The following is a 25,474-nucleotide window of genomic DNA, read 5'->3' on the forward strand; positions in this document are numbered from 1 at the left end:
TCTTCAATACTAAGTCTTTGAAGTCAGTGTGTGTTTTACATTTACAACACATCTCAGTTTGCACCAACCAGCCACATTTCAAGGGCTCACTAGCTACATGTGACCAGTGGTGACCATGCTGGACAGCACAGGTGGACAAGTGTGGGCCCTCCGCCTATGGGGCCGGACAAGGTGGGGCGGTGGGGCTTGCATTGAAAAGGGCAGTGAAGGCATTCCCCCCTCCGATTCATGACAGATGGGGGGGGGTCCCCTGGCTGGAGAGGCTTCTCCATCCAGGAGCCCAAGCACACGCCCCCAGCTCCTATCCCTTTCAGGTTGCTCCCCTTTACCCAGGGGGCTGCCCACCTGGGAGTTCACAGCCGCGCCTCCAGCCAGGCGGATGATGCTCCCCCTGTCACTCAACTTTTTGCTCCCGCCCCCAGCTTTATGGTAACCGTTGCTTCCCTCGGTTTCCACAGCGACGCCACCGAGAGGCGGGCAAGGGGCGCGCGGCGCCGAGGCCTTATTTTGATTGGTGGGTGGCCAAGCACCTTTTAGCGCTTCCCTGTGTCCCGCAAGCTGATTGGCCAGCCTCGTGGCGAGAGCTGCTAGTCCTCTCTCAAGACCTGCCCCCGCGGGGCGGGGTCGAAGGTGAGCGCCCCGCGCGCTGATTGGCTGTAGGGGCGCTCGTGGCAGGGAGGGGCGGGGCGGACGCGGAACCGATGTTAGTCTCGCGCGGCGGTCGCGAGCGCGTGAGGGAGTCTGTTCCTTGTTGCGCGCAGGTAGGCAGCAGCGGCAGCAGGATTAGTAGGGGTCGTGTGAAGAAGCCATGAAACACTATGAGGTAAGGAACGAGGGAACCGGGACCTAGCGGCCGCCGCAGACTCATTCGTTTTTCTTCTTCGTGGGACCATGGGACCCCCCCTTTCTGGTCCTGTGCCCCAAAGGGCGAGCGGGACGGCGCAGGCGCAGTGGGCGCGCGTCGTGTCCCGGGGCCACTCGTAAATCGCACCGCGCATGTGCAGGGGGGGTATTTCTAATTCTGCAACCTAGGCTGTTGTGGGGTTGCCTTTTCTTGGGGTCTCTGCAGGATGTGGGAAACTTGCAGGTTCCTTGCAGCTCCCCCAGCGGGCCGGGGCAGACTTGGCAGGAGAGGAACAAAGGTGTGGGACCCTGGCTCCCGATCCGAGGGTGTCTTGCTTAAGTGTTTCACTATGCTACCTTCGGTTTAGGAAAGGGCTTTGCAGTCAGCCTCTGGCACGATCTTTGGACCCCTTCCCTCGTCCGGGACGTCCGCGAGGAGATTAGGCGGTGAGGGAGGTGCAGTTCCAGGCCTGGCTCCCGGCGAGTAGCAAAGCTGATCTTGCTTTTTGGTAATCTAAGAGATCGTCTCAGTCAATCCTTGCGTGTCACCTGGGAGAAATCTCACGCCCACAGCCATTCTTGAAGCCTAGGTCCCCTGACTCCTAACTTGGGCTGCTGCTTCCCTTAAAACGAAGTCTGATGCGCTTATCGATCTAGCTGATAATAGAATATTAATAATTTAATTATTTGATCAGTACTGACTTTCAGATAACATTAAATAATAAACTAATTTATTCTTAAAACGCATAATAACTTAGCATGTGATTACTCTTGTGCTATGAGATTATGTTCTCTTGTTTTTTATCCTCATAGGCCTATGAGGTTGGGGACTATTATTATTCCCATTTTTACAGATGAAGAAATAGTCTCAGAGATGTCAAATGACTTGCCCAACCCCCCCCCCCCCCCCCCCCGAGGGTTAATGCAGAACAGAGAGAGAAACTCAGGACTTGGGTCTTAGTTGCCAGCCCCTAGGCCATGCTGGTCCCCAAATGAAAACTAGCAGGTAGAGATGTCTTTTTTTTTTTTTTCTTTCTCCTCAGTTTAAAAAATTGGCAAAATTGTGGCAAAATGCACATAACATAAAATTTATCATGTAACCATTTGTAAGTGGCATTAAGTACATTTACATTATTGTGCACCCATCACCACCCTCCATCTCCAGAACTCTTTTCTTTTGAATTTATAAAACTGAAACTCTGTCCGCATTGAACACTAACTCCCTGTTCCCCATTCTGTCCAGCCCCTAGCAACCGCCATTCTATTTTCCGTCTCTATGAATTTGACTACGTTAGGTACTTCACATATAAGTGAAAGGAGAGATTTTTTGTGTTTTTTTTTTTTTTTTAATTAAAAAAAAAAAACACCTTTTTTTAACGTTTATTTATTATTGAGAGGCAGAGACACAGCATGAGAGGGGCAGAGACAGGGGGAGATAGAGAATCTGAAGCAGGCTCCAGGATCCAGCGGTCAGCACAGAGCCCAACGCGGGGCTCGAAATCACGAACCGAGAGATCATGATCTGAGCCAAAGTCAAGACACTGAACTAACTGAGCCACCCAGGCGCCCTGAGATTTCTTGTTTTTATTCTCGGGTTGCATCTGAGCCACCCAGGCGCCCCCGAGATTATTCTCGGGTTGCATACATACCATTACCTGTGTCTGCCCCCTTTATTGTTATTATTATTTTGCTAATTATTTAAAAAAAAATTTTTTTTTTCAACGTTTATTTATTTTTGGGACAGAGAGAGACATAGCGTGAACAGGGGAGGGGCAGAGAGAGAGGGAGACACAGAATCGGAAACAGGCTCCAGGCTCTGAGCCATCAGCCCAGAGCCCGACGCGGGGCTCGAACTCCCGGACCACGAGATCGTGACCTGGCTGAAGTCGGACGCTTAACCGACTGCGCTACCCAAGCGCCCCGCTAATTATTTTTTTTAATTTGAAACCTGGAAGTCCTCGCTCATTTTTGACACAGTACCAGGAATGAGGAGGTAGGATTCAACGATCTCTCATGCCCCATTCAACTTTATGATTATAGAATAAAGTTCTAATAAGGTTTTCCCTCTCAAACCCTCTTATACTCCGGGAGAAAAAGCCACAGTTTGAAAGATGCGGGAAGGAAGATCCAAATGGCATTTTGCAAAATGGAGTTTTAGTTTCCTTAGTTAGCAGTCAGATAAAGTAGGCCTCTGAGGACCCTTGGGGTGAGCACATTTGTTCCAGAAACGGTGCAGGCTGAGGCCTGTGGCTTGCACTGGAGAACGTGCTCTACCTTATGGAAATAAGTCTTTTTCCTGCCAGAAGGAAGCGGGGAGCTTCAAACCCACTGTTCAAAGTGATCTTGGAGGGAGAAAAATTATTTTGCTGTGTTCTCTATTCTCATTTTCTGCTAACATTTGCCAAGTACCCTCCAAGGTGATAGCTACACTTTCCGTGTGGGAGGATCCCTTGTCTCCCAGCAAGCAGAATAGTTTTACTCCAAGTGTCTGTTGCAGAACAGTAAAAATAGCACGGATGCTACTTCCACTCCCATTTAACAAACTTTGAGTAAAGGTTTCGGTTATCTTCATCAAAGAATATATTTCTATTTGAAACTAAGCCCATCCTTCACCCCCAAGTGAGCCCCTGTCCACCGAGGGGTTCACCTCCCTCAAAAGACCTTTGTGGCTCCGAGAGAGACCTCGAGATAATGAAGTGGAGTTTACAAACGATAGAAGTGATGTTCAGAAAAATGTGATCTGCGTGGAGTGTCACACAGGGCGCTGATGGAGGCTGAGGTCTGATGTCATGGCGGTTGGGATTCCAGCTGGAGGGGAGATTTGTTGCCGTTTCAGTAACAGTTTACCATCACTGCCAGTGTCCCCTCTGTGATCTGGGAGGAAGAAGTATCCCTTCAGTGGACTAGTTGAGATGAAGCAGATAGAACGGGTCCCCTTTGGGTCCTGGCTGAAGCTGGTTTCTTGGAAGGCAAAGGAGGCCTTGGGATTGTCTTGGGGTCGGATGGATCAGGGTTGATAAGAGAGCTGCTTATCTTACGCTACAGGATTCTTTCCTTTTCTTTTCTTCTCTTTTTTCTTTTCCTTCCTTCCTTCCTTCCATATTTTTTTTATTGCTGTTTTTGCCATTGCAGATGAGAGCTCAAAGTAATGATCCCAGGCGTAACTGGAAAAACAGCTCTTGTGTCTTGTAAATGAGTCTGTTAATTCCCAGGAAGATCAGTGCCTCTCAGTCTTCTGAGCCCTTCACTGCCCGTCACTGCCCGTCACTGCCCGTTTCCTCTAGATGGGTACCTGGAGACAAGGAAGCCTCATCCTCTTGGGGTCCCCACTGCCCTTATGTAGGATCTTCCACCCCCCCGCCCCCCAAAAAGGGTAGCTCTGTTGGTGCTTATTTAAAAAAAAAATTTTTTTTTTTAACTTTTATTTATTTTTGAGACAGAGAGAGACAGAGCATGAACGGGGGAGGGGCAGAGAGAGAGGGAGACAGAGAATCGGAAACAGGCTCCAGGCTCCGAGCCATCAGCCCAGAGCCTGACTCGGGGCTCGAACTCACGGACCGCGAGATCGTGACCTGGCTGAAGTCGGCCGCTTAACCGACTGAGCCACCCAGGCGCCCCTGTTGGTGCTTATTTTGCGAATAATCCTAGACCAACACAGTACCTTGCCTCAGGCAAGTTTTGCTTCCACTAACGCCACAGGAATAAGCATGTGAAAGTTCTGGAAGGTAGAGTTCTGGTCAAATGGCAGTTGTTTAGAGCCAGGAAACTGGGCTGGAAGGCAAAAATTAAGGAGAAAGTAGACCCATGGTTAATGGTGTCTTAAGTGTGTGGGCTTTGGGCAGGGGTGGGGCTGAATCCTGGTTCTGCCACTCAGTACATAACTGTGTCACTGACCAGAGCAGCTTGATTAACTACTTTGAGCCTTTCTGTGACTGCTCATTGGGGACAAATGCAACCTGCAAAGGCAAAGGTCAGTATGAAAGAACATTAGGAAGTTGATGGAAATATATCATCAGAGGGTGCTACAGGTAGCCCTGGTTCATTCATTTTAACTGTTGTGCACAGTTCCATTTTATGAAAAAAAAAATCTACTTTGGTTTCCCAGTCCTTTCGTAAATCTCCAGATATCCTGTTGAGTGGAAAAAAGCAAGCTGCAAAAGATTCTATGTATTTCAAAAAGTACCAAATGAGAGAGATTTATCTGTACTGCTACTGGATATGTACATAATAAGTGGATATGTTGTGATTAGAGGTTAGAAGTATGTGGGAATCACACAGTTAGAGGAACTGTTGCTTGGGGAGAGGGAGTGGGGAGAAAAGGGGTGTGGAAGGCTTTCAGCTATGTCTGTTTTATTAAAAAAAAAAAAGGAATCTGATGTAAATAATTCTTAAATCTGGGAGGTGGGATCTTGGGTGTCTGCTGGGTTTTTTTTATACTTTTTTCTTCTGAATTCTTGTGGCCTTTTGGAATAGGTGAGGGATATTTTGGGTTTCTCTGACTGTTGAGCCCGTTTTATGTGTGGGTCTCCGACTTTCGTACCTTAAATGTGGCGCCTGTTTGCAGAAAGGTATTGGTGTTCTGAAATGGGGACTGCTTGACCTCTTCACTCTCACACCCTTCTGCGTGCTGCATCGAAAGAAAAGGCCTTCCAAAAATGTCTTTGGGACTGGTTTTGCATTTGCAGACAGGCTGGGATGCTGGTTGTGATCCCCTCTTCTTGGGCCAGATAATCAATCCTGCTGGATTAATAGCAGGGACAGGTCACATTTATTGTATCTGTCCGAAAACCTGAGAGGTGGGTCCTCTTTGCTCACATTTGTGGATAAGGAACACGAGGCTCAGGTGAAGGAACTTGCCCAACTTACCCAAGGTCATGTTGTGGCAGAGAGGGGATCCAGACTCAGGTCTGTCTGATTGCCCATCCGTAGAAGAGGAATGGGGGGGGGGGCACCAACAAGCACAGGTGATCGGGTGGGCACGAGTATTACTTCTACTTTGCACATAAGGAAACTGAGGCTCAGAGAAGCAAATTAAGTTGCGGAAGGTCACAGAGTCAGGAAGCCGTGTAGCTGGGCTTGAGCCCTGGGTTTGCGCCTTTCCAGTTTCTGTCCCTGCTGATGCTTCCAAAGGCTGCTGGTGGCCAGGCTGTGCTGTGCAACGCCGCGCCATTGTTCTGAGGACAAAGCGTCCCTGGAGGGAGAGTGGGAGAGGCTCTGTGGGTCGGTATGGAGTGCTGGCCGAGGGTCTCTCTTGGCCCTAAAATCGGATGGGCTGTCCCTCGGAGTTCTAGAGGGGGGAGCCGGATTGGGATTGGCAGGACGGGAAAGCCGCCGTGAGGTTTAAAGACCTTCCTTGTGTTGGTGTGCCTTGGCCCAAGAGCCTTGGGTCGGGTTGAGTGGGAAGGGCGGGGCTTAAGTCTGGCAGGTGGGGCCGAGGCGGGGAGGGCGGGGCCTAGGCAGCGGAGGTGGGGCCGAGGCGGGGAGGGCGGGGCCTAGGCAGGAGAGGTGGGGCCTAGGCGGGGAGGGCGGGGCTGAGGCTGGGAGGTGAGTGGGAGGATCGGAGTGGTGGGCGGGGTGGGCCTAGGTGAGCCTGGGTGGGACCCGGGAGCTCCTTCGGAGCCGCGCAGAGCCTCTTGAATAACCGGTTCCTGAGGAGAGGTAAGTGGCGAGTGGACAGACAGCCCTGAGTGGGGACTGTGCTAGGCAGGGACTCAGCCCTTGAGTTTGGTTGGCAGTCCGTGCGCTCTCACCGACAGATTTGGCCAGACCTTGGGCTGGGTGGCGGTGGCAGCAGAGGATGTTTTAATACCTGGGGACAGCCAGGGAATCCTCCTCCTCAGAACGCCTCTACCAGCTTGGTACTCACTCTGAGCGCTTTTAGCTGATAACTCATTTAATCCTGGTAACGAACCCATGGGGTAGGGACCGTTCTTCTCTCTGTTTGACAGATGGGGAAACTGGGGCACAGAGGAGTGAAGCGACGGGCCCTTAGTCCCTCAGCGAGTGGCAGAGCCAGGATTCTGGTGGGCCCCGGGGGGCTTCACTGTGGGTGGGCCCGGGCGGTTGTGCGTTGAGGGGGGGATGTCTTTGGAGGCCACCGGCTCTGCCCTTGGGACAGACAGTTCTCCCTGCTTGAGCTTCGGTTTTCTCTCCCATGAATCCAGGGTAAGGACACCTGTCTCGGAGGGCCGCTGGGGAGTGTGACGTGTCCAGCACACTTCCTGGCCCGCAGTCGGGGTACAGAGCGTTAGGTGGTTCAGGACAAATCATTGGACAGATCGGGAGAGCCACATCGGTCAGGTCTCAGAAATGCTTTCTGCACGTGGCCTCTCTTGAAAGCCTTACGACTTGCCAGTGAACCGGGCCACGGAGGCCTCCTTCACGGAAGCTGCTGGAGATGGGTTCATGCTAAATGGTATGCCCAGAAGAGGGAGGAAGCAGCCGGTGGCCAGTCTTGATACACTGTCACACACGGTGGAGGTCACATTTGGGGACGACCTCTTTCCCTGGGCCAAGTGGAAGCACAGTCAGAACCCACTTTTCGGACTTAGTGGGACAGAGAGCCGTCCCAGGAAGTGGGTGCTTCGGGTGGGTCTGCCCATCTGATGGCCGTCGAACCTGCTCCCTCGGAAGCCGGGCAGCTTCTGGCATGTTCCGCACCCTGCAGCGGCTGCAGGGGCTTCTCCCGTGTAAATGGGAGGATCTTAGCACCCGGGCCTCAGAACCGTCTCTCGGGCTCCTCGTCGTCCTCTGTCCCCTGCCTTCCTCACCCTCTACACTTCTGTCTTTCGTCTCCTCAAACACCCGCAGCCCCATTCCAGCCCTGAGCATCTGCCTGTTTCCTCAGCCAGAAGGCTCTTCCTCTGTGTTTCCCCGGCCGCTACTTACTGAGAGCTCAGCTTCCACGTCCTGCAGAGAGAGGCCTTCCTGGACCATCTTACCTGGAGGATGACCCCCGCCCCACCCCCTGGCACCCTGCTCCCGTCCATCGGGCCCACCTTGGGCCGTGGTTGCATTTTCACTTGGGTTCTACACGGTCAGACTGTGAGCTTGGTGACGGCAGGAAGGGACTCTGTGTCTTGTCCCTGCAGTTTCCCTGGTGCCTAGCCGGCGCCTCCTTACTGACTGACGAGATGCACGAATGCGTCTTCTCCTGGTGGTCAGGCTCCCGGGGCGCAGAGGGGCTAGTGTGGGGCTGCTGCAGGGACCTGGCTGAGAACTGCATCTCCCGCGTTGGGCCGAGTCAGTCCTTACTGATCGTGACCCAGGGAAGCTGGCTTCTTACGGCCCGTTGTCCGCGAGCCCCGGGTCCAGCACTGCCGCGGCCAGCCAGCCTGTTCCGCATCATCCTCTCCTCCCCTCCCCATGCTTGGGCCTCACCACGAGCTGCCAGCTCCGCGCCTGGGCCTGTCCCCGGCCACACGGGATGCTTGCGGGTCGTCCTGGTCTGAGCGGTCTCCTGTCGTGGGCCTCCACTTATCTGTTTCCTTCTGCCATTTATTCATTCGTTCATTCGCTCCAGTGCATTTCTCTGTGCCTGTCACTCTCCAGGAAGACGGACTAACCGCAGCCTCTGCCCTCCAGGTCTTTTCATCGAGCCGAGGCCCTAAAGGGAAGGTTTTCAGGGAAGGGGAGGGGACAGCTTGTGCAGAGGCCGGGAAGCCTGACTTTGTGGATGGCCCATGTCGAGTGATGAGGCCGACTGGCCAGAGGCCTGTGGACTTTATCCTGAGGGTGATGAAGTCCCTTCTCTGTTGATTTTGCCTAAAAGGTCAACTTTAAGAGGGCGGTTTATTTTTTAAGTCCTGGGGGGGGGAGGGGTCCTCGCGTTCTGCTGTGTGTTGCATAAATGGGCAGAGTAGTTGTTCCTTATTACTGACTGGTGGGTGTGGATGGTGTTTGGGGCTCCCCCCCGCTCCCCCGACCGCCACCGCCCCGCCAGTCTCGTGGTTAGTTAGAGATGGGCCACGAGCCTTTCCCAGCTCTCTGAGGGATAAAGAGCCTCTCAGTAGGTCACGGTGACTGGCAGGCTGGCACGGCCCTGGCCCTGTCCCTGCTCGAACCAGGCTCTTATGTAAGCAGAGTCCCCAGGCCATTCAGTTGGCCCCACAGACTGCAGGGTTTGTGCCATTGTCCGGGTCTTTCTGAACTCTGTTTTTCCTTTTTAAAGGGACCAGGGAGCATTGGCCGGGGCCATGCCAATTTTGTGGTGGGGCCCGTGGGAACAGTGCCTGTCCTCAGGGTGAGGGCGGGCTGGCTGAGTTTGGGGGAGGGCGGTTTCGCACTGGCACTGCGGCATCCTGGAACATCAGGAGGCAGGTCACAGACCCGGAGCCTCCACTCTTGGGGGAAGCTGTTCCCCAGGACCCCTCAAGAGTCTGACTCGGGAGAAGGGTGGGTCAGTGGGAGGAGGGAAGGTTGGGGAAACATACTCTTTGTGGGGAGTGAGGGGAGTATCAGAATTCTTGGGGAGATACGTGTAGTCCGAAACAGTATGTTATGGAATATTATTTCCACCAGAGAATAAAGTCTAACAGAATCTCCTGGCTGGGGATGGGGATCCATCGACCATCCACCATCCACCCCAGGGCTGGGTTGAGTCGTGCAACCCCTGTGCTAATACCAGTGTTTCAGGAGAGATGGCTTTGTCCTTCCTGTCTGGGAATCCCGTCATTCAGGGCTCAGCATGAATGTCACCTCCTCTTGAGAGGTTCCCCCCACCCTGATCCACTCAGGCCACACTCGCCACCTGTCGCCTCTCCTGTTTTAGTTCTCTGCACAGCACTTAGCACCTTCTGATAGTTTGTGTCTTTGAGCTCCTCGCTCGTAAGCCCTGGCCCCTGGCGGAACAGGCGATCATGTGCACATCTGTTAGAGACACTGGCTTGCAGAGCAAGGCACCGGGCACGCTCAGGCAGTTAGCCGCATCGCTGATGCCCCCCCCCGCCAAAGACACTGCAATCGGATGAGGAGGAAGGACCCTCACATGGTTGTGGGGTACACGGCTGCCCCTCGGGGCTGGCAGTCCTGACCCTGAGCTCCTGTCTTTCCGTCATGAAGCTGGTCACGGCTCATCTTTGGGCACTTTGGAGTTTGGCCCTCCCCCTCCCCCCCACTTTTTGACCCAAAAGTTACCTGAACTCTGAGTTTTCATGTGCGGATGAGGTGGGGATCCCGTGGGTAGTGCTAAGCCACGATCACCAGACCCTAAGAATGTTTCCTGCCAGGCCCCTCCAGGCGTGGTCTGAGGAGTGGGCCTGGGAACTGCATCTTCTGCCACATTCCGGCTCACCTGGGGTGTCGTGGACGCCACATGGAAGTGAACTCATTGCCAGCCTCCCCGGCTGGGCCTGGGAACGAGCATCATGGGGAGAGAAGGCACGGGGAAGCACGTGCATGTAAAACTCTCGGTTCCTTTTCCCTCGCTTCATTTTGCTGTCGACCAGAGGGGCTGAGCGGAGCCAGAGAGGCCTGCGGGGCTCAGGGTGCTGCTCACAGGTAATGCTGCAGGTGGGAAGACAGCCAAGGGCATCTTCCTGGACCCCTCTGTCAACGGCGAGAGCCACCTCTTAATTCACCTCTCCCTTTAAAGATGCAGGGAGGCCTGTTAAACCTTCCAGAAGCCCTGCCCTCCTCTGCCGAAATCCTCTTAACTTGTTAGTGTTCTCCTTCTATCCCAGAATGCAGTTTTCACCTTAAGTTGGGCTGTGTCTTATGATTGATATATATACATGTCATGTTTATGTAGAAAGTTCTCCACTCCCCGACCCCCCCCCCCCCCCCCCCCCCCCCCACACACACACACACAAATTGGCAGCTTGGTCTCAATCAGTGGTGTCTCAGGATCCAGGAACTAGAGTGTCTTTTTTACCACTTGTCACCTCTGCCCTAGTCCAAGCCCCACTGAGGTCTCTGGCCTGGGTTGTTTTTGAGACTCACTGCTGTGTCTGCTTCCATGCTTGTTCCCACCAGTGGCAGCGGGAGGGCTCTTTCTCAAAACCAAAGCAGGTGGTGGCACTCCAGTGACTTCCCAAAGTGCTGGTCTGGGCCTCCGTGCACTCTAGCCTCCTCAGCTGCTCAAGTCCATTCTGTTCCTGCTGGATGTTCCAGAGCACTGCCAAACTCACTGCTGCCTCAGGGCCTTTGCACTTCCCACAGGGAGCCTCAGGCCGGTCCACCCTTTGGCTTCTTTCTGGCTATGGCTCAGATAATACTTCCTTAGAGTGGCTTTCCCTGACCACTTCCTCTGGTGCTCTGGGTCCCCTGCCAGGCTCTCTTCACAGCACCTGGTATGTCCCAACCTCATGTTACGTGATAGGTGCTTTGCCCGCGTTCCCCTTGAGTGTGAACAGGACCAGTCGAGGAGCATAGCCTCTCTCAGCTGTGCTCACCATTCTGTCCCAGCACTGGGAACACTGCCCAGCACACTACTGTCACACATAGGTCTCTCTATTCATCAAGCCCAGCCCCTAGCAAGGGCCCAGCACGTCGAGGGGCTCGGTAAGCACTTCCCGAGAGAATGAACGGGAACTTCTCAGTCAGCAGAACAGGCTTGTGAAGGTTCCACGTCGCCCCTGGCCCCCCCACCTTATGTGGTCTCTCAGTGAGCTGGAGCTCTCCGTGGGGCCGTTTAGTGGGCATTTCACACTTAATAATGTCCCGACCTGAGCTCCAGACTGCCCTCAAACTGCGTGTCCCCCCTCCAGTTAACGGCACTTCCCGCCTTCTCATCACCCAGCCCCGAGGCTCTGGCTCTGCTTGTTCTCTCATGTGTCCAAGTCAGCGAACCCTGCAGCTCAGCCTTCACTGTAGAGCTGGAATGCGGCCACTTGTCATCAGCCCCCCACCATCACCGGGCCCAGGCCAGGGGTCAGCAGGCTTTATCCGTGAAGGGCCAGACGGGAAATACTGTGGGCTTGGTGGGCCATACAGCCCCTGTGACATCTTCTCAACTCGATAGTTGTAAAAAAAAAAAAAACAACAAAGCAGCCGTAGATGATACATTAACAGTCAGTGAGCCATGGGCTTGTCCCTGTGATACAGCTTTGTGGATCCTGAAGTTTGAATTTCACGTCATGTCCTTGTGCTGCGCAATAGGCTTCTGATTTTTTCCCCAACCATTGAAAAGTATAAGGACGAATTTAGTTTGTACAGAAACAGGCGGTGGACCAGAATTGGCCTCTGGGCCATAGTTGGCCGGCCCTTGGGTCTAAGACATCTTTTATCCTGACAGAATTATTCCCGTAGCTTCTTACTCGGCTCCCTGCTTCCACTCTTTCTCCCCTGTAGTCCAGATGGGTCCTTTAGGAACTTGTCAGGTCATATCCCTGCTCTGCCCAGAATCCTCCAGGGTTCTCACCTCACTTGGAATAGAAGCCAGGGGCGCCTGGGTGGCTCCGTCAGTTGAGCATCCGACTTCAGCTCAGGTCACGACGTCACAGTCAGTGTTTGAGCCCCGTGTCGGACTCTGTGCTGAAAGCTCGGAGCCTGGAGCCTGCTTCGGATTCTGTGTCTCCCTCTCTCCCTGCCCCTCCCCTGCTCACACTCTGTCTTTCTCTCTCTCAAAAATAAACATTAAAAAAAAAGGGGGGGGGGAATAGAAGCCATAATCTTCATCTGGAGGGTGAGACCCTGCACAACCTGTTACCTCCCCCCAGCCCCCTCCTTGCTCACTCTCTCCAGCCACACAGTCCTCTGCACTGTTGCTTGAACACACCAAGAATGCTGAACCTCAGGGCCTTTGCACAGGCCATTTCTCTGCCTGGATGCTTTCCCCAGATTTCTCAACAGATCTTTCCTCCACTGCATTCAGGGCTTGTCCCAAGGTCTCCTCCGGAGGCCTTTCTTGACCAGTTTGTATAAAACTGCACACCCCCTCTTCACCTTCCACTCTCTGTCCCCTTTCCCTGCTCTGCTTTTCCTATGGCACATGACATCTTCTAATGTTATGTGCAACTTTATTTGATGGTCTTTGTCCCCCCCCCCCCCCCCCGCTAAAATGTCAGCTGCGCATGGGCAAAGATTTCTGTCTCTCTTTCCAGAGCTGAATTCCCAGAGCCTTTAACAGTGCCTGGCATGTAGCAGTTAGTAGATGTTCAATCAGTATTTATGTGGTGAACGAATGAGCCTCAGTTTCCTCATCTGTAAAAGGGGATCAATAGTAAAAGGTAATTTGTGTTGAGAATGTGCCTCTGTGTCTGGCACCTTGTGAGCATGTGGGAGGTGTTAGCTGTTGCTGTGTATGAAGCTGGCCATGGGGGTCCCAGAGCAGGCGATTCCGGAAGTTTCTGGGGTGAACTAACCTGCCTGCCGCACTGGGCCAGATGTGCTGGACACAGGTGGGGGGTCATCCTGGATGGGCTCCTCCTGCTGCTCCCATCAGCCTGTGTTTGCAGGGCTCAGTGTCTCCTGCCTCTTCCAGCTTCTTGGCCTGATGGCACCTTCCTGCTCAGAGATGCAGAGACCAGACACGGTCACTACCCTTGATCTGGCCAGGGGGTGCCGGGGTGCAGATCTGGGCCATCCCCCAAGGGTCTGGGGCCGGGGACAGCCCTGGAGGAAGAGCATTCAGTTCTAAGGAGCAAATATAGACGGGGTCTTGCCACTGGAGCTCGTAGCCGGGTGCTGTTGGGCTGGTGACTTGTGTTCCTCAGCCTCAGCCTCCTTGTCTGTAAAATGGGGTAACAGTGCCAATCTAGTAGGATCAGTGTGAGCTGGTGGTGGCTGGGTACTCAGGACTCACACCCTGCAGGGGGCAGGGCAAGGAAGGGGTGGGTTGCACCTGCAGGGAATGGTTGAGGCCCCACTGGGAGGGGTTTTGGGCTTCCAGAGACAGCCTGGGTCGAGGTGGCTGTTCCCATCTGTCACCTGGGAGCTTTTGAAGCTGTGGGCGCCGGCTCCCCCTTCAGAGACCCCGGTCCCCCGCCTAGGCTGCCCAGTCCAGGGCTCTTCAGCGGAGTCACATTAGCAGGCAGGGTTCGGGACCACGGGTGGGACTTCTGCCACGTGTGCCACGAGAACCCTGTCTGTTAGGTCTTCTTTCAAATGTTCCCATCGACCAGAGGGAGACGCTGAGGCTCAGGCTGGGAGACTGGGCTGACTCTGGCCTCTGCTGAGGCACTGCCGTGGGGACTCCCTCCACCCCTCCCCCTGGGGCCTGACAGGAAACCGTGCAGGAAGTGTTAAGACAGCCGCTGAGCCTGCCTGGACACCTCTGTGTGGTGTCAGGAGGTGACGGGTCTTTCTCCCTTGGGACCCTGAGTGTACTGGGGCCACGGGAGCCTGAGGCCTGCGAGGAGTGGGCTCAGTCCCTGGGCTCCCTGGTAGTGACATGTTCTGCAGAGTCTGGACCTTCCAAGACGAGTGTGCTGGAGTTGGAGCATCGGGAGGGAAGGGGGTACCTTCCAGATGATCAGATCCCGGGGCCCCTTCCACCTTTTTTCCCCCGTTGGCATCTAACCCCACTCTTCGGAGTGGTGGTGGTGGTGTGGCCGGGGCTGTGGGCCCAAGCGGGAGCGTCGGCGCTGGCCGCGGCACTTCCTGGCTGTGTGCCCTGGGTGAGGGCCCCCTTGTTTCTGAGCTGCATAACTGGGATCACAGTCCTTAGCTTACAGGCCCCGGTGAGGCTAGGTGAGTTAGGCAGGCGAAGGTCTCAGCATGGCCCTTGGCACGAGGTAAGCATCCGACAGATATTTCTTGGGGAGGCGCTTCCCAGTGGCACAGGCCCCAGGGGCAGCCCTGCTCTGGGTGGGACAGCGCCCTCTGGAGTCCCGGAAGGTGCAGCCTGTGCCAGCGCAGGGAGGTGCGGGGGCTGTGGGTGCCAGTGGGCAGCTGGTCAACGGGCCCGAGACCCAGAGTCCCCGCTGTGTTGGTTTGGTGTCCCCTTCAGGTTGTGCTCTGTGTGGTTGCTGCCACCAACCTGGGGTCACCTGAGCACCTGAAGAATGTTCTCCAGGACGCCGCTGGGGTGTATGGGGCTCCTCCAGCGTCTCCTGGCCCCCATCCCAGAGCCCAGGGACATTGGCACTCAGACCCTGGCTCTTGTTGTCTGGCCAGTGGGGGCAGGAGGTGGGAACTGGCTGGTTGAGGGCCTGGAAGTGGGTGGTCAGCGTCTCCCCGCCCTTGCCAGCCTTGGTGACGTTCTGCCCCCGTGGTGGCACGTCGGGGAGGCTGGTGCAAGTGCGCTGGGCACCTCAGAGAAATGGGGTCACGAGCTGAGGCCACTGGGGAAGGAGGTATTTCTGGCGGAGCAGGTGCGGCCTGTGCTGGCCTCCTGGCAGCTGAGCCCAAGGTCTTTTCAGCCACCCTGGCGCGAGCGGTGTGACTTCGATATTTCTGGAAAGTGGAAGGGAAAGGGAGCAGCAAGTGCTGAGTCGCGGAGTCCAGGCGAACGTGCCCGAGCCTCTGCATCTGTGAAGCGGGTGAGCCGGCCGGGTGCTGTGCCGCTCGCGGCCAGGCCTCCCTCCTCTGGGTGCGGCAGCTCTTATGCCCCGAGCGGGGGCCCGTGGGGGCCGCGAGGGCCTGGGCCAGCCGGCGGAAGGACCTGTCAAGGTCTTTGCATCTTTGTCTGGAGTCCCAGGTTGCCCTGAGCAGGGCTTGCACCCACAGCGGGCCTCTCGTGCCCCAGGCCCAGGAGAAGACGTCACCACCAGGGCGCACACGTCCCTCACAAGGTGGCCTAGTTGCAGGGCCCTTTCCTGGCCGGCAGACCCACGTGGGGTCTCAGAGAGCCCGCCGGAGGCTGGGTGTGCTGCTTGTGCAGTCTCTGCGCAGGGCCTCCCCAGAGCCTGCGCCGGCTGGGGGTGTGGCCCCAGAGGCCTGTGTGGGCGGGGCGGGGCGGGGGGGGGGGGGGGTGTTGCTGGCCTTTCTCCGCACACACGAGCGCGCGTCTGGGCTCAGGTGTTTCTGTGTGACCCGGGAGCGTCCCTCACCCTTTGGAACACGGCTTCCTTATCTGAGAAGTGGAGCCAAGAGCTCCTGCCCTCTCGGCTGCTGGGCAGGTGAAAGGGGAGGACGAGGAGAGGGGCCTGGGAAGCCGCCGCAGCTCCAGGCCTGCTGTTTTCCACGCGTGCCCATTGGGCGGGTCCGCCTGAGGATGCACAGAGGTTCCAGGGGCATCGTCGGGAGCTGGTGAGGGTGACCTGGAATCCGGGCCGACCCTCGGGCCTGTGCCTACCCCTTGTCCCAAGGGGCCCTGGGATGTGGACTCCACCGCGAGGCCACGGAGGCTTGTTGGCGGATGGGAGGGGCCTGGAGAGCACTGGGCCCGGCGGTGATTATGAGGATGGGGGGACACTGAGGCTCGAGAGGGGCCCGGGCCCCCGGCTTGCAGGCCTCGTGGGCGCTGGTGCCCGGGCCCCTGTGTGCCGCGCCCGCCTGGCAGCTCCTGCAGGTGCAGCAGATGCAAGCGTGGCTCTTCACACCTGGGCTCAGGTGGTGCCTACTCCCCCTGCTGCCTTTTTTCTGGCGCTCCTTCCTCCTGGGGCTCAGGTCGGACCCCCCGGGCCCCCCAGACCATCATCAGCAGATCCCGTGGTCCTGCCCTTAGTCTGTCCAGAATGCCACCACGTTCCACTCCTCCGTGGCCACCTCCCTGTTCCGTCTGCATTGTTGTCCTGGTCTCCCAGTTCCCAGGGGAACCTGCCCACTTCCCTTGGGGTAAGAGCCAGAGCCCTCACCTGTGCCGTCTGCCTGCTCTGTGCTGGCCACCTGGGCCTTCTGCTCCTCAGAGCCGCTGAGCGCATCCAGCCACAGGGCCCTTGTACTTGGCCTTCCCTCTGCCTAGTGTGCACACTTGTTGCCTGGCGTCTCACTGGCCTTTGCCCGGATGCCCCCCGCTCAGGGAGGCTTTCCCTGACCACTGTCCCGAAAATGGCCTTCCTTCCCACCCCGGACTCCCCCGCCCAGTTCTGTTTTTCTCCACGACGCTTGGTGACAGACGGGTCGCTGTTGTCCCCCGCCTCGCCCCCGTCCCCCTCCCCTACAGCACGCACAGGGTGGGGTGCGGTCCTGAAGGCTGGGATGGGTCTTGTTCACTGCACTGCCTGAGATGGGGGAGGAGGGGAGGCGGGAGCGGGCGAGGGGCCGAAAGAGGGAACGTGGGGCAGTGGCTCCCGAGGCCTCTTGGCTGGTAAGTGGCGGAGCCCGAGCCAGTACTCGCTCTTGGTCCTGCACTGGCATTTTCTGCCTGACAGGGGTCTTCGTCCTCCCGCAGTTGGGAGTGGAGTCCACGGCCACAAGGGGGCAGTGGAGCGCAGGGCAGCCGCCGCAGCCTGGCAGCGAACCGTAGTAGGGACTTCGCTGCAGCCCCGCCCCTCCCACCCACACGTGTCTTGCTATTGTTAGGGTTCGGGCGCATTGTCACCGGCTGGTTGGAGCGGCTGGATGGAGCGTTACCACATCACCTCCCTGACCTTGGTGTCTTCACGGCCAGGATTTGGGGAGAAAGGGCCTGGCTGTACTGCCAGTACTGTTTTGCCAGTGTTGGTCTGATGATAGTTAACTCCATGCAGGATCTCTTCTAGGCTGGGTGTGTTTATCTCCTGTTTTTGGGTGTCATTATCTCTGTAAATCTTACGGTAATTCTGCGAGATGGCAGGTGGGGGCAGCCCACATTATAGATGAAAAAACGGAGGCTCAGAGAGGTTGAGTAACTTGTCCAGGGCCACACAGCCAGGAAGTAGGTGAGTCTTCTTGACCTTAGAGCCTAGGTAATGTGCACACAGCCGAGGAGGCCCTTGAGCCCTCCTTGTGTGGGGACCACGGGGCCTGTGGTAGTGCCTCTGAGGGCCCAGGCTCCATAGAGCCGGTCAGCATGGAGCCCCTCTTCTGTGTTGGGCTTTTGCTGGTGCAGAAAGTCAACAAGCTTTCCCTGGAGTTGGGAGCTGGCTTGGTCCCTGGCCCTTTCCCCCAGTGAGTGGTGCTCCAGAGCCTGGGAGGAGGGTCTGGCTGCCAGAATGCTGGGCCTCACAGGGTCACAGGAGCCTGGCGGGCATGTGTGGGGGCCTCACAGAGGCTTCCCTGGCACTAGGTCCCTGGCCCAGGGTACGGAGAACTCCAGGCAGCAGCTTCCACCCTGCCGCCACCCTGGGGTTGGGCGAGGTGGGCAGGGCCCCCTGGGGTGTGGTGAAGGGAAAGGCCTGGGCTCAGAGGCCAGTGGTGGGGCCTTGGGCAAGCCCAGGTGCCTCATGCAGGTGCTTGCGGAGCACAGCTCCTTGTTGGGGAGGTCTGTGTGCTGGGAAATGGTCAAGAACGGGGCAGTCCTTGTCCTTGGGAGCTGGTATCTGGGAGTTGCTATTTTAAGTTGGGAAGGACCTCACCGAGCATTTGTCTGAAGACCCAAGGAGGTGAAGGGAGGAGCCCTGAGGGGTCTGGGGGAGAGTGGTCCAGGCAGTGGGAACAGCATGTGCAAAGGCCCTGAGCCTCTCCTACAGATGCATAACTGCTCTGCTTTCCCACTGCTCTGGTGTTTCTCATCTACTAGGTGGGGTTCACCCCTGGAGCCTTGCTCTGGGCGCCGACACTAGCTCAGAACGGTGCTCAGAAAACAGCACCCCTGTTTCCACTGTGACTACCTTGATCAGCAGCTTCTTTGTTTCCATGAAGACCAGGAAGGCCGTGGGCCCTGCTGCTCAGCAGTGGCTCTGGGTGTTCCCCTCCAAGCTGGGGAAGGCTGCAGCCTGACCCCCGCCCCTCTTTCAGGGTGGCCTGTGGCCCCATCCTTGGTCCTGCCCCCTCCCCCAACCCCCATGCCCTGACCTCGTGGTGCCACGAGTTGCTGTTGGCCGGATCCTGGAATCTCAGGCGCCTGGGTGAGAATTCCTCCCGGGCTAGTGGAACTGTCATCGCAGAGCCGTGCTCCCGTGTCCCAGGCCAGGGTGTCCGCCCCGTCCTTGTCCTCTGTATCCGTTGTGCCGGAGCCTGCTGTGCCACACCCCTGAGCTATGGTCCACGGCTGGGACCTCCGGCCAGTGACCCCCTTCCCAGCCCTTCACCTGCCTCCAGCTCCCTTAGGAGGGCTGACCTCTCCTCCCTTCCCCAGGCCTGTCTTCTCCCCAGGGATGGGGCCTGGGCCTGCTGCCTACCCTTCTGTGCTCAGGAACCCTGCCTAAGGGCTGTGCTTGGCAGCTGCCTGCACCGTCTGACCTGGCGTAGGCCTACCCTGGGTCCCCACCCTAGGCTGGCATCAGGCTTGGGCAGGCGACACAGAGAGAGAGAGAGAGAGACAGACAGACAGACAGAGAGACAGAGAGACAGGGCATGGGAGGTATGCTCAGCACAGAGCAGGGGCTGGGGTCGCAGCGGGGTGGGGAGGGGTGCAGTGGGTGGGTAAGCTGAGGGGCTGAAAAATGGGAAGCATATGACCATGTCCCCTCTGTTTAGGCCCTCAGTGTTGGGAGGTGGATGGGGGTGGGGTACCCTTGCTGCTCCCTGCCCTGGGGCATTTTCTTTTGATGGGTAATTGGGGCCTGCTTCTTAGCACATCCCCCCCCCCCCCCCCCCCGCTTAAAAATAATTTATTGAAATGCAGTTCGCATCAAATGAACCATTAAAAATGAATAGTGCAGTGGCATTTGGTAGAGTCACAGTGTTGTCTGCCCCACTGCAGCCACCACCTCGTTTTAGTTTTAGAATGTTTCCGTCACCCCTAAAAGATACCAGGTTCCCATCAGGCAACATTCCCCATCTCCCCTCCACAGCCCCCTGGCAACCCAGTCTTTCTGGCTCTTTGGGTTTGCCGATTCTGAACACTTTACATAATATGGTGAGTCTTTGTGTCTGGCCTCTTTTACTTAGCATAACTTTCTTTCTTTCTTTCTTTCTCTTTCTTTCTTTCTTTCTTTCTTTCTTTCTTTCTTTCTTTCTTTCTTTCTTTCTTTCCTTCCTTCCTTCCTTCCTTCCTTCCTTCCTTCCTTCCTTTCCTTCCTTTCTTTCCTTTCTTCCACCTAGCATAAACTTTTATTTCACTTTTCAGTTTGCAGTAATTATAAAATCGTACAGAGAGGTCCTGGGTCCTACATTCCCCTCACTCCTCAGGGCCTCTGAGACCTCTCTCAGCATGAAAGCTGCTGGGTCCTGGGATGAGGGGGTGAGAAGTGGGAAATGACCGACCCAGCCCCAGATCCAGCCGCGGCAGCCCTGAGCTGAGGCAACCCCCACCCCAGTGGGCTGGGCCCCAGGGTGCTGCCCGGAGGGCCAGGCTTACCTCTGTGAGGGCGCGGGCTCCCGTCCTCCAGCTTGGGACTGACCCCGGCGCGGCCGCTGGGAGTGTGCCCCTCGCCCGGCCACCCCTCCTGCCCCCCAGCTTCCTCTCCGGCAGCCAGTCGGGGCCCCCGACTCTCCCCGGACCCTGGTCTGGTGCCCAGGCTGGGGGAGAGGGGTAGGATTTCAGCCCTCCCCCAGCAGCTGGCCGGCAGGGAGAGGGGCTGCTTATATTTTAAGCTATTGAGTGGCTCAGCAGGAACTTGGAGGCCTCCTCTCCCAGTGGGCCTGGTGCTGCCTTCCTGCCCCACACGGGCTCTGAAGGCATGTGGGCACCGCCCTGCTGGGACCCAGGAACTATTAATATACCTGCAGCCACAGGGCAGGCCCTATGCCTGCCCACAGCCCTGCTATTCTAGCCCTTTCTGGCACGTTCCAAGTGTGCCCCTTCCCTCTCCAAGTCCCCTGGGTGGGACCAGACACCCTGGGCGGTATGACCAGCTTCTTTTCTGTTCCCATCTGTTTGGCCCGTGGCTCAGAGGGGCTTGGTAGGCTGTCCCCCAAGGCCACACGGCCGGCAGTCCCCAGCAGGCTCACTCCGGTGCAGCACCAACAGGCAGCATGGGCCAGGGCTTCTGGGTGTTGGGCCCTCTCGTGTCCCTGATGTGGCGTGGGCGTAGCATACGTGGGCAAACAGGCCTGCAGGCTGCCAGGATCTGCACCCAGGCCTGTGCCCTTCCCACCGGGCCTCCTCACGCCCAGCCTCGTGGCCCCAGGTTTTGGGGCACTTCCTGTCAGGCCCCATGCTGGTGCTCCACTCACATTGTCTCATGACCCCTTATAACCCTTTGAGGCCCACGCCTTCCTACCTGCCTCCTGGACGAGGCTCAGAGAGAAGTGAGGGGCTGGTCACGGGCGACCTCGTGGCATGGCCAGACTCAGTCCCCACATCTTCCGTGTTGTTGGGGGATGTGTGAGGGGATCCCTTTCCCTCTAGGGGGTGCTGGTTGCGGTGGACCATCTGCCGGGCTGTGGGTGGCCGGCCTTGCCCTCAGAGAGCCCTGGCTGGGGCCCTGCCCTGGGGTTTCTTGGGAGCACCTGGGCCCATGGGAGCACCTGGGCCTTTGGGGATCCACTGGCCACTGCTGGGCCTCCCTCCAGCTTCAGCAGTTCACATGCTCACGGCCCCTCCTGGGGCCTTCTCTGACCTGCTTGGGATGGGTGGGCCAGACCCCCACCCCCACCCCCCGGGGGGCTCTCTCCCTCCCAACTCTGCCCACTGCTCTGCCACTGTCTGGGGGCGGCTCTGGGAGAAGGGTGGGGTTGGGGGTGGCCAGGCTTTGGGCTTTGTGGGCTCAGGGCCTAGGCAAGGGCACTGTGTTGGGCTGACGTGGTGGGAAGACTGCCCCAGAGGTGGCCTTGGACAGGCCCGGGTGGACCTAGTGAGAAATGAGTGGAGAAGGGAGGTCAGGGAGGCAGGGGCCGGGGCCAGGGCCTCATCCATCCAGGCTGGGGATGCTAGCTGGAAACTTCTCCGTTTCCTGACCCTTTCCACACTTAGAGAGAGGCTCTCTGCACCAATAACTTCGGAATCTGTCACCTCCCTGGGAACACAAATGCACAAGGAAAATAATCCGCAGTGTCTCTTACAGCTCAGAAGGGAAGTGGATGATCTGTCTCTGGGATTCTCAAAATAGCTGGGATTTCTCCAAGCGCCGTGAGCCCTGTGGGCCTGAGCCGGCCGAGGCTTGGGCCGCCCTCGGCCTCTCTCGCCCTCCTCCCGAGGCCCGCCCCGCCCTGCACTGGGCCAGGCGGGAGGTGCCTCCCTGCCTGCCTCCGAGGGTCTCCCTGCCCCCAGTGCTGTCCAGGCGCTGTGTCCACTCAAAAGCCTCAGTTTTGGGGGACCCAGCCCCCAGGGGTCGCCCCCAGGAGGTCTGTGGCATGGCTCCTAGGGGGCTCGGTCTGGGGCAGTTTTATATTTAGCTGGGCCGTGGCTGTGGGGCACTCGGGTTACATCTGCACAGAAGGTGGCGGTGCCAGGGCAGGCGCGGGCTCCTCTCCAGCACCGCGGCAGAATTTGATCGCGCCCGCCCGGCCCAGAGCCGCTCCGCCTGGGGAGGTCCGAGGTGGGGGCTGACGGCCGGCAGCCGGGGCCGCTGGCCGCAGCGGGCAGAGCAGGGCAGCATGGACCTGAACATGGGCATGGTGGCCCGGGAGGCCGGCCCGGGCCCGGGCCCCGGCCTCGGCCTCAACGGCCTCCCCCGAATCGCCCCCGCCAAGACCAAAAAACCTAAAAAGGCCGTCCTCTTTTTCGAGGTGGAGATTCTGGACGCGAAGACGCGAGAGAAGCTGTGCTTCCTGGACAAGGTACGACCGTGGCGTCGGCGGCCCTGGGCCAAGGACACGGAGTCTGGGCCCGTTACTTCCTGGGGATCCTGGTTCTGAGGAGGCAGACTCCTTGCGTCCCCCCAACCTGTGTCCTGACACCCCACCTACTCCTCGGGCGGATGAGGGGTACCGTCCCCGGGCCTGCCCCTGCCGGCATGGGGTGGGGTGGGCAGCGCTGGCCCTTGGGTGTGGCCAGGAGCGGGCCCCCTGGTGGGAGGAGGTGAGGCAACCTCTGTGGACCCTGCAGGGCTTTGGGGCCTGGGAAGAAGGTGGGGGTTCTGAGAGCTGCCCCCTGCAGACGCCAGGCAGGGGGGAAGGGGCTCCCACCCCAGTGAGTTCTGGCCCTGACCGAGGGCCGTCACTGCGGGCAGCTGTGTGGGGGTGAGCACAGGCAGGGAAGCAGGCCCAGCTTCGCAGGCTCATACCGTCTCCACTCTGGGGGGGGCCGTTGCTGTGCTGTTCAGCCATGTAGGTAGGGGGGCCTGAACTCCGGCCTTCCCACTCCCATGGCAGCGGCCCAGGCCCCCTGTCCGACCCCCCTCACCAGGAGGGGTCCTGACTAGGCTCCCCTACCCCCGACTTCTTTGCGGCCTCTGCTTCCCCCAGGTGGAGCCCCATGCCACCATTGCCGAGATCAAGAACCTCTTCACCAAGACCCGTAAGTCCAGGGCCCAGCTGTGCCACCCCTGTGACCTCTGGGCAGGGGCCTCTGGGTGGGACCCTGTCCTGTACACCTGTCCTCCCAGGTCCTGCAGAGATGCCCCCAGTGTGGCCCAGGCTTCTCTTGGCTTGCCTGGGGCAGATGTCCCTGCGTGGCCTTCAGCAGGAATGTCGTTGCCGGGCCTTCGGAAGGATAACATCCCTCTCCTGCCTGGGTTGTTCCCGGCTGGGTCCTAGCACGGGCCTCAGAGGCCTTGTCCTGGGGCTGGAGGAGCCGTGGGGTCCCTGGGCTCCACCATGCTGTGCGCTGTGATGCCCTGCTCTCCCCGCAGATCCACAGTGGTACCCTGCCCGCCAGTCCCTCCGCCTGGACCCCAGTGAGTACAGCTGTCTGCTCGGCCGCCCCTAGGCTCCTGGGTGGCAGTGGGCGAAGTCCTGGGCAGCTCTGAGCCCCGGCCTGGTCTCTCTGCAGAGGGCAAGTCCCTGAAGGATGAGGACGTCCTGCAGAAGCTGCCTGTGGGCACCACGGCCACACTCTACTTCCGGGACCTGGGGGCCCAGATCAGCTGGGTGACGGTGAGCCGCAGCCCTGTCCGTGGCCTCCTTTCCCAGCAGCCACACTGGGGTGACTCACCTGCTCCCCGTACCCCCAGGTCTTCCTGACCGAGTACGCAGGGCCCCTTTTCATCTACCTGCTCTTCTACTTCCGGGTGCCCTTCATCTACGGCCACAAGTATGACTTCACGTCCAGCCGGCACACGGTGGTGCAGTGAGTGGGGCCAGGGGGAGGGGCGGTGGGGGGGGGGGCCTGCTGGACCTGCCCCAGCTGAGCCTGCCCCGCCCCTCCCCCCCCAGCCTCGCCTGCATCTGCCACTCATTCCACTACATCAAGCGTCTGCTGGAGACGCTCTTCGTGCACCGCTTCTCCCACGGCACCATGCCCCTGCGCAACATCTTCAAGGTGAGCGCCCCGGGGTGTGTCCAGCCAGACCCTGGCCGCCTCCCGGCCCCACCCACCTGGACCCCGTGCCCAGACCCCGCCCGTCCCTGGCCCCACCCACTGCCGCCCGACTCACCGCAGCCCCGCTCCCTTTCAGAACTGCACCTACTACTGGGGCTTCGCCGCTTGGATGGCCTATTACATTAACCACCCTCTCTACACACCGCCCAGTAAGTGGCCTTGGACCCTGCCCCTCCCCACCCCCCCTGGGCTCTCCCCTCACAGGCCACCCCTCTGCTTCCTCTTCAGCCTATGGAGCTCAGCAGGTGAAACTGGCCCTCGCCATCTTCGTGGTAAGCAGGCTGGGGAGGAGGGGTCTGGGGTGGGGAGTCTGGGGGCTCCCGGCTGACCCTGCTGCTCTGACAGATCTGCCAGCTTGGCAACTTTTCCATCCACATGGCCCTGCGGGACCTGCGGCCAGCTGGTGAGTGGCCTGCCCCAGGCGAGGGGGTGGGGGTCGGGCCGGGTGAGGGGGTCTCACTTGCCCCTCCTGTCCTGCCCTGCAGGGTCCAAGACCAGGAAGATCCCATACCCCACCAAGAACCCCTTCACCTGGCTCTTCCTGCTGGTGTCCTGCCCCAACTATACGTACGAGGTGCGGCTCTGCCCCGCTCTCCTCCCCTCTCCCTCCTGGGGCTGGGGTCCCACACGGAGGGACCGGCCCCTGATAGGGGTCCCTGGCTCACCAGCTGCCTTGGCAGTTTGTAGCGTCTGGAGACGGAAAAGCTGGCCTTTCTGGGAGTTGGGAGGTGTGCAAGGCCAGGCTCGCAGCCACAAGGAAGCGGGGGGCGCCTTCATCAGGTCATCCTGTCTACTCGAGGCCCCTCTGGCATCGGCATTTGGATAGTAAGGGTTGGGGGGAGGTGGGCGAGGCCTCCATGGAGCGGCCGGCACTGCCCTGTCCTGCCCACCCTGACCCCTGACCCCTCTCCCCACAGGTGGGATCCTGGATTGGCTTTGCCATCATGACACAGTGTCTCCCAGGTGAACCTGCTGCTCCTCCCTCCTCCCCCCCCCCCCGGCCCCCGGCCCAGGCTCTGCGGCCCCCCTGACGCCCCTGCTCTGCCCCACAGTGGCCCTCTTCTCCCTGGTGGGCTTCACTCAGATGACCATCTGGGCCAAGGGCAAGCACCGCAGCTACCTGAAGGAGTTCCGGGACTACCCGCCTCTGCGCATGCCCATCATCCCCTTCCTGCTCTGAGCCGCCGCCGGCTCCCAGGCTCCACCAAGCCAGGCTCTTCCTCTGTCCCAGCAGCATTCCGGGGGAGGAGGGGGGGCCACCACTGTCCGGCGCTTGGAATAAAACCTGCCTGCCCCTGCCAGACTTGGGCTCAGGCTCCGCGTGTTTCTTTCAGGGGAGGGGGGTGAGGGCGGGGTTGGGGA

At 58.5% G+C, this 25,474-nt stretch overlaps 1 protein-coding gene across 8 annotated transcripts; it reads left to right on the plus strand.

Moving 5' to 3' along the window:
- The first annotated feature begins 675 nt into the window (after positions 1-675).
- TECR (trans-2,3-enoyl-CoA reductase) lies at positions 676-25,474 on the plus strand. 8 transcript variants are annotated; one of them, XM_043586835.1, is made up of 13 exons: positions 676-823; positions 22,360-22,410; positions 23,038-23,089; positions 23,424-23,468; positions 23,564-23,667; positions 23,745-23,860; positions 23,947-24,052; positions 24,189-24,261; positions 24,341-24,384; positions 24,458-24,515; positions 24,598-24,686; positions 25,030-25,075; positions 25,165-25,420. In XM_043586835.1, exons 1-13 carry the CDS (start codon positions 809-811, stop codon positions 25,290-25,292), a joined length of 927 nt encoding a protein of 308 aa, XP_043442770.1. In that variant the 5' UTR covers positions 676-808; the 3' UTR covers positions 25,293-25,420. The 8 variants fall into 8 exon arrangements, with proteins under 8 accessions (XP_043442770.1, XP_043442766.1, XP_043442767.1 ...); XM_043586827.1 differs by lacking the exon at positions 676-823 and adding an exon at positions 14,799-15,263; XM_043586829.1 differs by lacking the exon at positions 676-823 and adding an exon at positions 21,697-21,975.

Source organism: Prionailurus bengalensis, chromosome A2 (assembly GCF_016509475.1).
Source record: "Prionailurus bengalensis isolate Pbe53 chromosome A2, Fcat_Pben_1.1_paternal_pri, whole genome shotgun sequence".
NCBI lineage: Eukaryota > Metazoa > Chordata > Mammalia > Carnivora > Felidae > Prionailurus > Prionailurus bengalensis.

What these genes read in the sequence shown, in the direction of transcription:
- TECR (XM_043586827.1), top strand. Translation starts at nt 14,814, where the DNA reads ATGGGGCTCCTCCAGCGTCTCCTGGCCCCCATCCCAGAGCCCAGGGAC. An exon ending in CCCAGATCAGCTGGGTGACG is followed by an intron (nt 23,668 to 23,744) that starts GTGAGCCGCAGC and finishes CCGTACCCCCAG; the next exon opens with GTCTTCCTGACCGAGTACGC. An exon ending in AGCCGGCACACGGTGGTGCA is followed by an intron (nt 23,861 to 23,946) that starts GTGAGTGGGGCC and finishes CTCCCCCCCCAG; the next exon opens with CCTCGCCTGCATCTGCCACT.